The 16,845-nt window shown below is 37.4% G+C and overlaps 1 protein-coding gene across 2 annotated transcripts in view; it reads right to left on the bottom strand.

Moving 5' to 3' along the window:
* The window catches only part of UGGT2 (UDP-glucose glycoprotein glucosyltransferase 2), a 190,299-nt gene that overhangs the window by 3,671 nt on the left and 169,783 nt on the right, over window positions 1-16,845 (bottom strand). For both annotated transcript variants that reach the window (XM_057533190.1, XM_057533189.1), the window contains exons 37-38: window positions 13,146-13,262; window positions 8,830-8,956 (exon numbers count right to left, since the gene is read on the bottom strand). In XM_057533190.1, the coding sequence (XP_057389173.1) occupies window positions 8,830-8,956; window positions 13,146-13,262 (244 nt within the window). The remainder of the gene's footprint in view (window positions 1-8,829; window positions 8,957-13,145; window positions 13,263-16,845) is intronic.

The raw sequence follows: 16,845 nt of genomic DNA, 5'->3' as shown, positions 1-16,845 counted from the left end.
CTTTGTTACCTTCAGGACCTAGCACCCTGCCTGGCAATAGAGGCCTTGAACAGTACTAACAGATTACTCACCATGTACAAAGTATCCTGTCATTAATGTAATGGAACAACAAAAAGCAGAAGACATATATGGTCCTCGTCTAGGATGCGAGGACAGAGCATTCAAACACAGACACAAATACTATACAACTGTGAGAATCAGTACTAGTGAAGACCCTTAGAGATCAAAATGGTTTCTTCACCTTCTGCATCATTGAGCCGTCACATACTGATTTAAGAACACTGAAAATTCAAGATATTTTCAGGCAGAAATTAATTAATATACAGTTTAAATGGATCCTGTTCCATAATTCAAGATGGCAGACTATATCTCTCCACTAAACTCCACTGGAAAGATAAGAAACATAAACGGGAATAGCAATGAAGACAATGGGAGAAGTGGTCATGAGACAACACTGGAGCAGAGTTATCAACGAATTACTACACGCGGAAAACAGAATACACAGCTGAGATGATGAGTTGATTTTCTTGACAGAGAAGCCTGGGAAAGCCTCCTAACAGAAAACACTGGTGGGGAGTACATCACCCAGTGAAGCAATTAACTGAAGGACTGTATGGAAAATCTGTGCACGTCAGCTCTCCACTCTCATTCCTTCTTCTGCATTGCAGAAAGAAACAGACAGCCTGGTGTTTATTCCAAGATAAAAAGTGGAAGGCTAAAAATAGAACAGTTTATTGAGAGAAAGATAAAGAAAGAGAGAAAGCGAGAGAGAGAGAGAGAGAGAGGGAGAGATTTTTGTATAGGTGTTGATGCTCTTGAGTGAAGTCCCCTCTTTGTGACGTTTGGCCAGGCTGGTGTGTGGGATGGGCTTGTTCTGTTCCAGGCCCACAGATCTAGAGAGAAGCCTGCCATTTCTACACCGTGCTAATACACCTGAAGTTACCAATTAACCCCCACCCCCCCACCCCCCGTTCAGGGAAGAAGCCTATTGGAGAAACAAACACATTTACACCATCACAGAGGAAACTCAAGCCAGCTATGTATACTGATTAATCTCATTTTTTATTCTTAAATGTACACTGACAGACAAGAGTCTCCAGGCGTTTGAAGATAATCAACAGTAAAAGAAAAAAGGACCAAGATGAACACACAAATGATTCAACCAAAGGAAACAAAGATAACCAAGAGAACCAAAGAGACTCTTGAAATAATTATAATTAATGTTTTCCAGAGATATCTGAAAAGTCAATAAAGCCACAGAACAAGAATAAATTGAAATTAAAAGAAAACAAGCAGGGAAAAGAAAGATTTGCTGGAAATTAAAATGTGACTGCCCTCTTAGAAGCAGCCACATAGCACAGGGAGATCAGCTCGGTGCTTTGTGACGACCTAGAGGGGTGGGATAGGGAGGGTGGGAGGGAGACACAAGAGGGAGGAGATATGGGGTTGTATGTACATGTACAGCTGATTCACTTTGTTATAAAGCAGAAACTAACACACCATTGTAAAGCAAGTATACTCCAATAAAGATGTTAAAAAAAAATGTGATTGCCCTCTTAAAAAGAAAGATCAATAGAAGGATTGAAGATAAAGTAAAAATGTTTCCCAGAACACAGAGGGAAGATTAGGGAATATAAAAATAAAATATTAAAAACAGAAATACAAAGATCATAAAAGACTACTATGATCAATTACATGCCAACAAACTGGACAACTAAAAAGAAATGGATAAATCTCTAGACACTTACAATCTACCAAGACTGAATCATGAGGAGACAGAAAATCTGAACAGACCAATTACTAGTAAGGAGACTGAATCAGTAATCAAAAACCTCCCAATAAACAAAAGCCCAGGATGAGATGGCTTCACTGGTGAATTCTACTAAACATTTAAAGAAGAATTAATACTAATCCCTCTCAAGCTCTTCCAAAAACTATAAGGGGTGGGAACACTCCCAAACTCATTTTACAAGGCCAGTATTACCCTGATAACAAAATCAGACAATGACACCCTGAGAAAATTAAATTACAGGCCAATATCCCTGATGAACACAGATGCAAAAATTCTCAACAAAGTATTAGCAAACCAAATTCAACAATACATTGAAAGAAACATCCACCATGATCAAGTGGGATTTATCCCAGGGATGCAAGGATGGTTCAACATCCACAAATCAATCAATGTGATATGCCACATTAACAAAATGAAGGATACATATCATATGATCATCTCAATAGATGCAGAAAAAGTGTTTGACAAAATTCAACATCCGTTTATGATAAAAACTCTCCACAAAGTAGGTACAGATGAAACATACCTCAACATAATAAAGGCCATATATGACAAACCCACAGATAACATCATACTCAAAGCAGAGAGCTTTTCCTCTGAGATCAGTAAAAAGGCAAGGATGTCCACTCTCACCCCTTTTATTCAACATAGTATTGAAAGTCCTAGCCAGAGCAATTAGGCAAGGAAAAGAAATAAAAAAGCATTCAAATGGGAGAAGAAGTAAAACTGTCACTATTTGCAGATGATATATATGATATTATATACAGAAAAACCAAAAGACTCCACCAAAAGTTTTGAACTAGGAAACAAATTCAGTAAAGTTGCAGGATACAAAATCAATGTACAGAAATCTGTTGTGTTTTTATACACTAACAGCTGGGTATCAGAAAAAGAAATTAAGGAAACAATCCCATTTACAATTGCATTAAGACCAATTTAACCAAGGAGAAATATATTTAACCAAGTGGGTGAAAGACCTATACACTGAAAACTGTAAGACACTGATGAAAGAAACTGAAGACACAAAATAAACGGAAAGATATTCTGTGCTTGTGGGTTTGAAGAATCAATATTATTAAAATGTCCATATTACTTAAAGCAATCTACAGATTCAATAAAATCCCTATCAAAATCCAATGATATTTTTCGCAGGTACAGAACACAGAATCCTAAAATTTGTGTGGAACCACAAAAGGCTGAATGGCTAAAGCAACCTTGAGAAAGAAGAACAAAGATGGAGGCATCACACATCCTCATTTCAAGCTATATCACAGCAATCAAAGCAGTATGGCACTGGCATAAGAAGAGACAAACAGATCAATGGAACAGAAGAGGGAGCCCAGAAATAAACATATATATATATAAACATATAATATATATATATATATATATTAGTTTATGACAAAGGAGCCAAGAACATGCAATGGGAAAAGGATAGTTTCTTCAATAAATGGTGCTGAGAAAACTGGACAGCCACATGCAAAAGAATACAACTTGACTGCTGTCTTACACCATGTACAAAAATTAACTCAAAATGGATTAAAAATTTGAACAGAAGACCTGAAACCATACAACTCCTAGAAGAAAACAAAGGTGATGACCTCCCTGACACTGGTCTAGGCAATGATTTTTTAGATTTGACATCAAAAGCAAAGGCAACAAAAGCTAAAGTAAATAAATGGGATTACATCAAATTAAAAAGCTGCACAGCAAGTGAAACCACCAAAAAATAAAAAGGCAACCTATGGAAGGGTAGAAAATATTTGTAAATTATATATCTGTTAAGGGGTTATTTTCCAAAATTTATATAGAACTCCTAAAACTCAATAGCAGAAAAACAAACAATCTGATTAAAAACTGGGCAAAGGATCTGAATAGATATTTTTCTAAAGAAAATATACAGATAGCCAACAGGTACATGAAAAGGTTCCAATGTCACTAATAATTAGGGAAATGCAAATCAAAACCACAAGATATCACCTCATACCTGTTAGAATGTCTACTATCAAAAAGACAAAAAATAACATAAGTGTTGGCAAGGAATGTGGATAAAAGGGAACCCTTGTACACTGTGGGTGGAAATGTAAATTGGTGCAGCCACTATGGAAATCAATGTGATGCTTCCTCACAAAATTAAAAATTGAACTGCCGTATGATCCAGCAATTGCACTTTTGAGTATTTACCTGAAGAAAACAAACCAAAAAACCCCTAATTCAAAAAGATATATGTACTTCCCATGTTCACTGCAGCATTATTTACAATAGCCAAGATATGGAAGCAACCTAAGCATCCATCAATAAATGAATGGATAAAGAAAATGTGGTACACACACACACACACACACACACACACACTGAAATATTATTCAGCCATAAAAAAGAAGGAAGTCCTGTCATATGTGATACCATGGATGGACCTTGAGAGTATAATACTAAGGGAATTAAGTCACACAAAGAAAGACAAATGCCATAAGATATCACTTTTACATGGAACCTAAAAACAAAAACAAAAGCAACCAACCAAGCTCACAGCAACAGAGAACAGGTTGGTGGTTGCCAGAGGTGGGGATGGGGGATGGATGAAATGGGTGAAGGGGGTTAAAAGGTACCAACTTCCAGGGGCTTCCCTGGTGGTGCAGTGGTTGAGAATCTGCCTGCCAATGCAGGGGACACGGGTTCGAGCCCTGGTCTGGGAGGATCCCACATGCCGCGGAGCAACTAGGCCCGTGAGCCACAACTACTGAGCCTGCGAGTCTGGAGCCTGTGCTCCGCAACAAGAGAGGCCGTGATAGTGAGAGGCCCGCGCACGGCGATGAAGAGTGGCCCCCGCTTGCCACAACTGGAGGAAGCCCTCGCATAGAAACGAAGTACCAACACAGCCAAAATAAATAAATAATTAATTAATTAATTAAAAAAAAAACAAAAACAACTGGTACTGTATAAAAAAAAAAAAAAAGGTACCAACTTCCAGTTATAAAATAAATTAGTCATAGGGATGTAATGTACAGCATAGTGACTGAAGTTAATAATACTGTCTAGTATACTTGAAAGTTGCTAAGAGAGATCTTAAAAGTTCTTAGCACAAGAAAAAAACTTCTTAACTATGTATGGTAATGAATGTTAATTAACCTTATTGTGGTGATTATTTTGCAATATTTACAAGTATCAAATCATTATGTTGTACACCTGGAGCTAATATAGTGTTATATGTCAACTGTATCTCATTTAAAAAATGGAAAAAAAAGGAATAATAGGTCATGACCAAGTAGAATTTATTCTAGGAATACAAGGATGATTCAATATTAGGAATAATGATTCAATATTAGAAAATCTATTAATATAGTTTATCATACCAATATATCCAAGTAAAAAAATCATATAGTAACCTCTACTTTTGAAGAGGCAGTTGATAAAATACAACCCATTTTGATAAAAACACTTATTAAACTAAGAATCAATGGATATTTCCTCAGCGTGATAAAAATACATGAAAAAATAGCTTTAGTCCAAAGCTATTATCTTACTTAATGGGGAAACACAGGAGGTTGGCTAGGCAATGTGAGAAAAAGAAAAGATGCCTACCACTACCACTGCTATTTAATATTGTATTAGATATATAAGCCGAAACAATTAGACAAGAAAAAGCAATGTGAGGGTAAAAAAAAAAAAAGGATTACAAAGGAAGAGGAAAAGCCATCTTTGGTTGCAGGTAAGATGTACATATTCCTGGAAAAACTCAAGAGAATCAACTGAAACATTACTATAAACAATATGAGATTCAATATGATCATAGGAAATAAAAATTCATATAAGGAAAATAGTAGTCATTCTATGGACAAGCTACCACCAGTAAGAAGATATACTGGAAGAGAAAATTCCACTTTTAATAGTAACAAAAGATAAAATATCTAGGAATAAGCTTTAAAATATATGTATAAAACCTATATGATTAAAATGTTGTTAACTCTTGACAAACATAAAACTGGACCTGAACATACAGAAAGACACAACATGTTCCTAGATAGAATAGTTTTCACAAAGATGTCAGTACTCCCTAAGTTAACTAATAAATTTAATATAATCCTTCCTCTACCACAAAAGGAAAAAAAAAAAAACAACAGAAAAAATTTTGGAACTAGATAAGCTGATTCTAAAGCTTGTACGGACAAATAAGCAGACAAGAACACCCAGGAATACAACAACAAAGAGCGATGAGCCCTACTGGATATTTAAACACACTATAAACATTCAATGATTAAAGTAGTGTGTAGTAGATACACGTAGAGACAGAGACCAATGGAACAGGAAAAAAAAGCGCCAAATGAGACATACATAATACAGGAATTTAGCATATGCTAAAGGTGGCAACACAAATATGTGGAATAAAGATTATTAATTTTTCCCAGTGTTGGGCAGCAATGCTCCAGAAAAAAACAGGCAAAGGACAAGAACAGTTGAAAATCAGAAGAAATACAAATGGCCCTTAAACATATGACATGATTCTCAAATTCCATTCAAGTTATGGGTTGAATTATTTTCCCCTCAAAATTCATATGTTGGAGTCCTAACCTCCAGTACCTCAGAGTGTGACCTTATTTGGAGACAGGGTCTATGCAGAGGTATTCAAGTTAAAATGAGGTCATTAGGGTGGACCCTACTCCAACATGACCGGTGTCGTTATAGGACAAGGAAATTTGGACACAAACATGTACAGCGGGAAGACAATGTGAAGAGACACAGGAAGAAGACAGCCATTTACAAGTCAAGGAGAGAGGCCTGGAACAGATCCTTCCCTCACAGTCCTCAGAAGGAAATAACCCTGACTACACTTTGATCTTGGACTTCTAGCTTCCAGAACTGTGAGACAAAAATGACTTTTGCTTAAGCCACCTAGGTTGTGGTACTATGTTACAGCAACCCCAGCAAACTAATACAATTTACAACAAGAGGAATGAAAATTTTATAAAAGAAGATCTATCATAGCCTTAAAAAATGGTTGTCTTTATTTAGGGAGTATGGGATCGACATGTACACACTGCTACAGTTAAAATGGATAACCAACAAGGACCTACTGTATAGCACAGGGACTCTGCTCAATGTTATGTGGCAGCCTGGATGGGAGGGGAGTTTGGGGGAGAATGGATACATGTATATGTATGGCTGAGTCCCTTTGCTGTGCACCTGAACTATCACAACATTGTTGATCAGCTATACTCCAATATAAAATAAAAAATTTATAAAGAAATGGTTGCCTCTTTGGGTTTGAGTAAGTAAAAGAGGGCTTCTGATTTTATTCTGTACATTAATACTTCCAAGTGTGGAAGTATATAGAATATACAATGGTTTTAATGTTTATAATGAACATGTCTTAAATTTGTAATTAAAAATTAAGCAAAAAACCCAAAAATCTCTTTTGTAAAACTTCTGTTATTTATACATATAACCATACAAAAACATATATACACACACATGCAATTTTTCTTTAATTAAGATATGGGTCAATAACATTATAAATATTCTATAACCTATTTTTTAACTTAAAAATTTGCTGTCAGCACAAATCTATCTCAATTCTCTTGAAAGGCTACATTATATTTCACTGTTTGTATACATCAGTGTTTATGCAATCGATCCTCTATTGATGGATAGATTCTATTTCATTATTAAAAACAATTCTGTAACAAACATATGTATATATATGCATAATTTTTCTCATTTAAATGTTTCTTGTGAATTGCTGGGTCAAAGGGCATATATTTTAATTTTTTATGCATATTATAAAATTTCCTTAATTTATACAGCTACTATATGTACCAGAGTGCTTAGCTCTCAATACCCTTGCTAATGCTGGGTCTTATTAATCCTTTAACTCTTTCCAATTTGATAACAGAAACATTTCATCTCAATGTTTTATACATTTAAAATTGCTTGTGAGGTAATTATGTGAATTTTCCTTTCTTTCTTCGTTTTTTGCCTTCTTTCCTTCTCTCCCTTTGAAAACAGTTACACCACTTCAGAGAATAATCTTTCTTCTTCTGAATTGAAGTGGCACCTTTATACTACATTATTAAAAATGCTTGGGTGTGTTTTAAATACTGAACTTCTCAGACAACACACACTGATTTTGTTAAGGAAAACAGAGTCAAGATGAAACAGAATTTCATGCTTATATGAGAAAGTTTATATATAATCATTTCAGCCTTCCTAAAAAGTAAAGCTGAGGAAAATAAGAATTATATTCTGAACTACTAGAAAGAACTATTGTGAGGATTAACTAGTCTAACCTGTGAAAAGTCTCTAACATACTGACTGGAACACAACAGAAGCTCAGTACTACTTTTAAAAAAGAGCAAAGGACAATAGAGACAGGCACTGACCAGGAAAGGGAATTAATTATGAAGGAATCAAGAAGTTTATATCAGCTTTAAAAGAATATTCAACACATATTTATTGGTGTTGAGGATTTATGTAGGGTGATGAAATGCTAAGGTAACCTCAGTTTTTATTTTACTTTTTTTTTTTTTCAGTTTTTTAAATCTAAGAAATGGAAACAAATTAATCCAAATCACCCTCTAGTCATGACTAAGGCTACTAGATCCAGGAACCAACTTTTCATGGGGAAACCTATACCATGTACCAGATTAATTTAGGAGACAGGAGGTAATATTTTAGTTAGCTATGTAAGGCTTTTATTAAACTTCAGGGCTTGGATTTTCATATTTAGGAAATTCAGTGTGTCTTAAAGACAAGGGTTTCTTTTACTTTTTTCACCTCTACCTTATGTCAGGAGGTTAATACTATACTGCCTATCTATGCGATGATCTGAAGCCATATCCATGGGGGAACAGATTCTCTATCCATGTTTTAAATTTGTGAGCTTAGTCCACATAAAAATGAAATTTGTAATCAAGTCACGGACTTTGGTAAAGAAATTCTGACCTAATCATTTGATAACTTCACTAAGAACTGAGTCTGTAATCTATTCTAATTTCACTTAATGCAACATATGGTTCATACACCACTGCAGAATAACTTACTTGCATTTTTCTTCTTGTTTTCAAGGTGATCTAATAGTTGTCGTATCTCAGTATCATACGCCACCCATTCTGGGACAATCCTGGCAGCAGCTTTTAGTTTAGGTTCTTTTGTTTTGGGGTTATTGCACTGAAAGTTTAAATAAAGCTTTGTTAATAAAAAACCATGTTCGAGGAAACATAAAGGAAATACTTGAGGACACTGCTATGTCACTAGAGCAAACAAACTGCATTTTATAAAAAGCAGGGCCCTAGGTACTAAGTACTTGAAATACCGGAATTAGTTTAATAGAGAAAGGATCAAGTGAAATGACAAATCATAGCTTATGTAAGCAGTAAGTGTTTAATGCAAACACCTCAATCAGAACTTTAAACAAAAATTGTTTAAAGACTTTTTGATGGTTCATAAGAAGTCTGTCAAACAATTCTGTAAAATGTTTGCACAAAACATCCAATTATATGACCATCCTGTAAAAGAACATACAAGACTATATTAATAAATATTTGATTGCCTTTTCTTCAGACTAAAACCTGGTTTTATATACTTTATGTTTTCCATACACAAAACTATTTATCAGCCTTTAGAAAGGTCTTGAGTTTCTTTGGCAAAAGCATTCATCCTCTTTCACATGCCTCTGTTCTCATTAGCAGTTGTGATATTAAAAATCAGTTAACTGGAACTCATTTGTCAAAATACTGACAGTTGTGAAATTCAGAGTAGTTCATAAATCTCCACACCTTAAAAATATTTAACTGGCCTGCTTAATAGGCACAGCGGAAACACAATGGACGTGGATCCTCAGTCCTCATGGTTCCAATTTTTACTGGTAGTAAGGCTGGGACGGTCCACACCTACTGGCAGTAAGGCTTGGACGGTCCACACCTACTGGTAGTAAGGCTTGGACGGTCCACACTTAACTGGTAGTAAGGCTTGGACGGTCCACACCTACTGGTAGTAAGGCTTGGACGGTCCACACCTACTGGTAGTAAGGCTTGGACGGTCCACACCTACTGGTAGTAAGGCTTGGACGGTCCACACCTACTGGTAGTAAGGCTTGGACGGTCCACACCTACTGGTAGTAAGGCTTGGACGGTCCACACCTACTGGTAGTAAGGCTTGGACGGTCCACACGTACTGGTAGTAAGGCTTGGACGGTCCACACTTACTAGTAGTAAGACCTAGTCACTAAACTGTGTGTGTGTGTGGTGGCAGGGGCGTGGGCAGTGGCAGAATCTTAGTTTTTTTCATCTGCAAAGGACGAAATTAAAACAAGATCATCTCCAGAGTTCTTCTAATATTTGATCAATTTTAATTAGCAGTTGGTCCTATTATAGAGTTTCTTGGGAAATTAAATCAAGGTTAAAAGGCAAAAAGTAGAGGAGGCGTTTAAGAAGGTTCTGACTCTGGATGTATTTGAAGGTACCGCCAACAAGACTTGCTCATGGGCTGGATGTGAATTGTGAGAAAAGAGAGACATCAAATATGATCCTAGTGTCTTTGGCTTGAGCAACGTAAACAATGGAGATGCCATTGACTGAGACAGGAAAGACTACGGGAGGAGCATAAACTTCACAAAGTTACACAAGCATCCTGTCTGCTCTTCACGAAGCACTACCAAAGAATGTGTCCTGAAGCTCACTTCTACGTGGCATTTTCTTATAGTTGCCCCAACTTGCTTTCCCCTTCATCCTTCATGCCTTATGGGAGAGCTAAGTTATGAACCATGAGCCTGTTGTCTTATTTATTTATTTATGGCTGCGTTAGTTTTTGTTGCGGTGCGTGGGCTTCTCACTGCGGTGGTTTCTCTTGTTGTGGAGCAAAGGCTCTAGGCGCGCGGGCTTCAGTAGCTGTGGCTCGCGGGCTCAGTAGCCCCCCCTCGCAGGGGGGGCTATGGCCACCTAGTGGGTGGAGGCCAGGGACGCTGCTAAACACCCTCCTGTACAGCGCACAGGTCCGCCTCCACAACAGGGAATTACTTGGTCCCAGATGTAAATAATGCCCCAGCTGAGAAACCCTGATTGAAAGGGAGTTGAGACAGTGTCATGACATTTACAGACACTCTCATCCTCACCTTCAATACCAGGAATCATGCTTTTTCCTCTCCATTAGGCCATTTCCTTGGATTTTTCTTGTTAACTTTTTCCCCAAGAAGATGACCAAAAATAGCATGTTCTTCCATTTTTATTTTACATGTTTCTGTGGGAGAGACGATGTTGTCCACCAACATTTATGTCACCCATCCTTCCTCTTCTAGTAGACCCATTGCTAGGAAGTGGCTGCCCATCGAGGAATGACGATCCGTAGCTCCTCTTACGACTGGATGTGGTCACACGGCCAATTCCTACCACGGGGCCAAGGCCTTTAGGAGCAGGGTGCGCTCTCCACACTCCCCTCTCCCTTCCCTCCAGATCAACACTAGCCAACAGAAATATGATGGAAACCACACACACAGCTTTACATTTCCTAGCAGCCACATATAAAAATGTAAAAGGAACGGGTGAAATAAGTTTTAATACTATATTTTATTTAACCCAATACTTCCAAAATGTTATCAAAATGTAATCAATATAAAAATTAGTAATGAGATATTTTTACATTCTTTTTATTGCACTGAGTCTTCAAAATCCGATGTGTTTTACACCTTACGGCACGTCTCAATTTACACTGGCAACATTTTAAGTACTCTATGGCTGCATGTGGCATGTGGCTGCCATACTGGATGGATCAGCTCCAGATGGACACAGATGATGACAGGACCCTAGAGGACGAAGAGGTCACAAGATGGATGGAGACTGGTCCCTGAGTCACGATGTACAGGGAAGCTACTCACTGATAGGACACCCACTCAGGTCTGAACCTGGGTGTATGTGAAACCATGGAAATCTGGGCATTTGTTAGAGTAGCTCATGTTAATCTAAGTACTAAAGATCCCAAGGAGACCTTATGTCACTAACATATGAGTCACCACCTTATACAACATAACCTTAACATTTTATGTTATGTTCAGTAATGTTCTTGACCTCTCTTTAGAAATTTCCCTCACTTTCTTCTTACCAATGCCATCTTGTTTCTGCTACATTCTATCCCCTATGATTGCAATCTAACATTTTGGCACGCTACTTTCTTTCTATACCTTTCTATACATATCTGGAAAAACATCCCTATATTTTATTGCCCTGTCTTATTTTGTTCAAAACTATGAGTTCTAATATTTTGACAGTCTGTTCTTCAGTGAAGATCTTGTAAACAATTCTGTACTTTTAGCACATAAAAACGATATGGTCAGAAAAAGAATAATATCTTGTACTATTAAAGACAATATATAGTATTGGAATACAATGTCTAGACAGCTGGATAATAAATAAGTTAGTTTAAAATATTTCATGTCTAGATTTAAACTGTGTAGCATAAACTGCTTAAAATGAAAATCTAAGAAAAAAACTTCTCAAAAATAATGAAGAAAAATGGACATGTATAGGATAATTTAAGTAGACAGAGTTATTTTGGTTGTCTTTATTTGGGAAAATTATTGGCAGGGAAACTAAACTGATGACATGTTAAGATGATAGCCAATCCATAAACATTTCAGCCAGCTCATGGCCTTTCTTTCAAAGGACTTTGTGCAGAAAAGAATGAACACAGCAGGCCTGAGACCGCTACTCTTAGACCCATGCTTGCAAGGTTGGCCCTTGGCTGGCACCTGGGAACTTGGGTTTCAGGAGTGTTCCCAATATTCCCTGCTAAGAATGGCTCACAGTGCCTAAACTGTGCAAACACGTGGTTTATGCTGACCACCTGCGTTCCTTCTGGATGTTGGGAATTTTGGCACGTGCCAGGCAGAGGGGGTGCTTGCCATGACCAGGCCCCCAATAAGAATCCTGGGCATTGGGTTTCTGGTAAGCGTCCCTGATAGACCACATTTCACACGGGTTGTTGTACTTCTTGTAGCTTAAGGAATTAGGGTTGTCCTGGGTAACTTCACAGGGAGAGGACTCTTGGAAGCTTGAACCTGGTTTTCTCTGGACTTCACCCCATGCGCCTTTTCCTTTTACTGATTTTGCTTTGCATTCTCTCACTGTAATATCTTCACAGCCATGATTCTGAGTCCTATGAGTCTTCTTATTGAATCATCAAACCTGGGGGTGGTCTTGTGGGCCCCCAACACAGCCCTATACTTGCCAACCTAGGTAAATATAACAGTGAATAACAGCCTGAGCAGCAGGGTGCCCTAGGTGTGTCATTCCATTTGTAAAACAGAAAATACTTCTATTGGAACATTTTCACATCTGCTTATACAAAGGAAAATGCAAACGCTCACCAGATCAATTGTTTTGGCTCTTTGTTTGGATTCATCATCACACCAGGTTTCACACCACAACCAGTCTTGGGGAAGAGACTTAATGGCAACTTGGTAAATCATATTATTGGGAAGATCCTACAGAAAAAAAGAATGATTTAAACATAGAGGTATAGAAATTAGAGTCAGAGTGAAAGAAGTTGAAGATATCATTTAGATTATAAAAAGATCCTAAAACAACATGTAAATCTGAGGTGTGTCTATATTTTGAAGCTTTAAATACTTAATTTGACCCAATAGTCTTGTGTCATGAATGAACCTGTGCACTGGAACAAAGACCACACCTGCCCTGGGTTTCAGCCCTAGCATCCGAGGTGGAGAGAGGGGCCCAGAAACCCACCATTCCACATGCCCTCTCTACCTCTTATCTGCCTCGAAACAGCAGGATTAATCACTTATACCATGTCTGCTATTACTGTTTATGTAGTCACCACCACACTCTCCAGATTCAGAGGTGACTTTTCATTTCCCTATCAGCAAACTATGCTCCACAAATATTTTCACATTTCTGCATACTCAGAGCTTTCTAAGCAAAGATTGCTGGCACCTGGGTAAAAGGATGTTTAAATGGCAAATGAGCCTAGTAAGTTAAAGACAGAGACCTCTGCAGAGATTTAGAGACATCTTTCCCAGAGATACCTGCTTATATATGCCAGGGGTTGCAGAGCCCTTCCCAGAGAATATCTGTTTACATTCCAGAGCAAAGGGCATGTTTCCTCTCTCTCCCGGAGGGCACCAGCAGTACTTGTGTTAGCTGTCCCATCTAAGTTCCAAGATTCATAATTTTAGGGTTCTTCTCTCAACACTCCTATTAATCATCATACTGGAAGTTTTAGCCAATGCAGCAAGACAGGAAAAAGAAATAAACGGTATAAAGATTGGAAAGGAAGCAATAAAACTGTCTTTCTTTGAGGATGACAGGATTGTTTATGCAGAAAATCCTAAGAATCAGTAAAAAAAAAACTCCTGGAACTAATAAGCAACGATAGCAAGGTTTCAGGATACATGGTTAACATACAAAGGTCAATTACTATATACCAGCAACGAACAATTGGAATTTGAAATTAAAAGCACACCATCATTTACATTAGCACCCAAAACCCCCCCCCCCAAAAACAAAAAAACAAAAAACCGCAAATAAATCTAGGTAAAAAAATCTAACAAAATATGTTCCTCTACATGAGGAAAACTATAAAATTCTGATGAAAGAAATCTAGGAACATCTATATAAATGGAGAGATATTTCATGTTCACAGATAGACTTAATATTGTTAAGATGTCAATTCTTCCCAACTCAATTTATAGATTCAACACAATCCCAATAAAAGTCCCAGAAAATTATTTTGTGGGTATCAACCAACTCATTCTCAAGTTTATATGAAAGGCAGAAGACCCAGAATAGCCAACACAGTGTTGAAGAAGAATAACAAAGTCAGAGGACCGATACTACTGAATTTGAAGTCTTCATATAAATTCTATAGTAATTAAGAGATTGGTAATGGCAAAAGAACAGACAAATACAGCAATGGAACAGAATAGAGAGCCCAGAAATATGAGACTTCTTTGTATTTTCTGATCAATTTTTTCCTGTAAATCTAACACTGCTCTAAAAAAATAGTCTATTAATTAAAAAAAATAAAAGCTAGTTAACTGTTCCCTCTTCCAACACCCTTTTCCTGGGAATCCATTCTTTAAATCCTTAAACAACCTGGTCTGTCATCTTATCTCAGCCACTTTCTCCCATGGTCATGTCCTAGCTAAGTCCTCTATAATTTCAATTTCATGCTCCCACTCTCTGACAGCCTCTTGATATTCAGCTTACTCCATCAAGTACTCAGATATCAATATCTTTTGACCCCCACTGGGACCTCCAATCAACTGATCCTACCACTATTTCACTGTCCTTTACCCCCGATGTCTTCACTCTCCCCTTCCTTAATTTCCATAGTTAATCATTATATTTAATCCCTTGAATATATTCTCAATTGTCTTACCATTCTCACATTTAGTTGTACTCGCTTGGCAAAATTATAGTCCTGGTTAAATCCAAACTCTGCACCTGCCCCCATGCAACTAAACATGGCTGGCGAAACACACAGACACAGACACTACACTATACTATTTTATGTTCCTATCAGCAGTGTATGATGGTTCCAAATTCTCCATGTCCTTGCCAAAGCTTTTACTGTCTTTTTTATTATAGCCATCCCAGTGAGTATGATGAGGTATCTCACTGTAGTTTTGACTTGAAGCTCCTAATGACCAGTGATGCTGAGCATCTTTTCACATATTTATTGGCCATTTGTATATCTTCTTTGGAAAAATATCTATTTAAATCCTTTGAGCAGGACTTCCTTGGTGATGCAGTGGATAAGAATCTGCCTGCCAATGCAGGGGACATGGGTTCGACCCCTGGTCCAGGAAGATCCCACATGCTGCAGAGCAACTAAGCCCGTGTACCACAACTACTGAGCCTGCACACCACAACTACTGAGCCCACATGCTGCAACTACTGAAGCCTGCACGCTTAGATCCCGTGCTCTGCAACAAGAGAAGCCACCGCTCACCGCAACTAGAGAAAGCCTGCACGCAGCAACGAAGACCCAGCACACCCAAAAACAAAAATAAAATCCTTTGAGCATTTAAAAATTGGTTCTCTTTTTGTTATTTAATTATAAGAGTTCTTTATATGTTCTGGATACTAGTCTCTTATCAGATATATGATTTGCAAATATTTTCTCCCATTCTGTGGGTTGTCTTTTCACTTTCTTGTGTCCTTTAACGCACAAAGTTTTTAATTTTGATGCAGTCCTGTTTTTTCGTTAGTTGCTGGTACTTCTTGTTTCATATCTAAGAAACCATTGCCTAATCCAAAGTTACAAAGATGTACACCAATACTTTCTAGGAGTTTTATACTTTACCCTCTTACATTCAGGCCTTTGATCCATTTTGAGTTAGTTTTTATATATGGTGTTAGGAAGGGGTCCAATCCATTCTTTACATGTGGATATGCTGTTGTTCCAGCACCTTTGCTGAAAAACCTATTCTTTCTCCATTAAATTATCCTGGCATGCTTGTCAAAAATCCAGTGACCATAGATGCATGGGTTTATTTCTGGACTCTCAGTTCTATACCATTGATCTATATATGTCTAACCTTATGCCAGTCCATTCCCTGTTCGTATTTAAAGGTACAGTTTGATAAGTTTTACATACAAATATTCCTGTGACACAACGATCACAATCAAGCTCACTGAATATATCCATCACTCTCAAGTTTTCTTGTGTCTTTTTGCAATCCTTGCCTGTCCTTTCTACATTCACCTAAGCCAGTTAGTTCCTGGGCAAACACGAACTGCTTTTTGTCCATGTAGATTGGTTTGCATTTTCTAGAATTTTGTATAAATAGAATCATGTGATATGTATATTTTTGGCTTGGCTTCTTTAGATCAGCATAATTGTTTTTAGATTCATCGATGTTGTTATGTGTATGAATAATTCATTCCTTTTTACTGTTGAGTAAATATACCACAATCTTTCTATGCAATCTCATTTTGATAGATATCTGGGTTTGTGGTAGGCAGTTTCTGATACGGCTCCCAGTGATCTGTGCCTCCCAGTATTCATTCTTTTGTGCAATTATTTCTCCTGGAGTGTGGCTG

Source organism: Balaenoptera acutorostrata, chromosome 18 (assembly GCF_949987535.1).
Source record: "Balaenoptera acutorostrata chromosome 18, mBalAcu1.1, whole genome shotgun sequence".
Lineage (NCBI taxonomy): Eukaryota > Metazoa > Chordata > Mammalia > Artiodactyla > Balaenopteridae > Balaenoptera > Balaenoptera acutorostrata.
The sequence above is the reverse complement of the archived record's forward strand: the minus strand, read 5'-3'. Positions and strand labels throughout refer to the sequence as shown.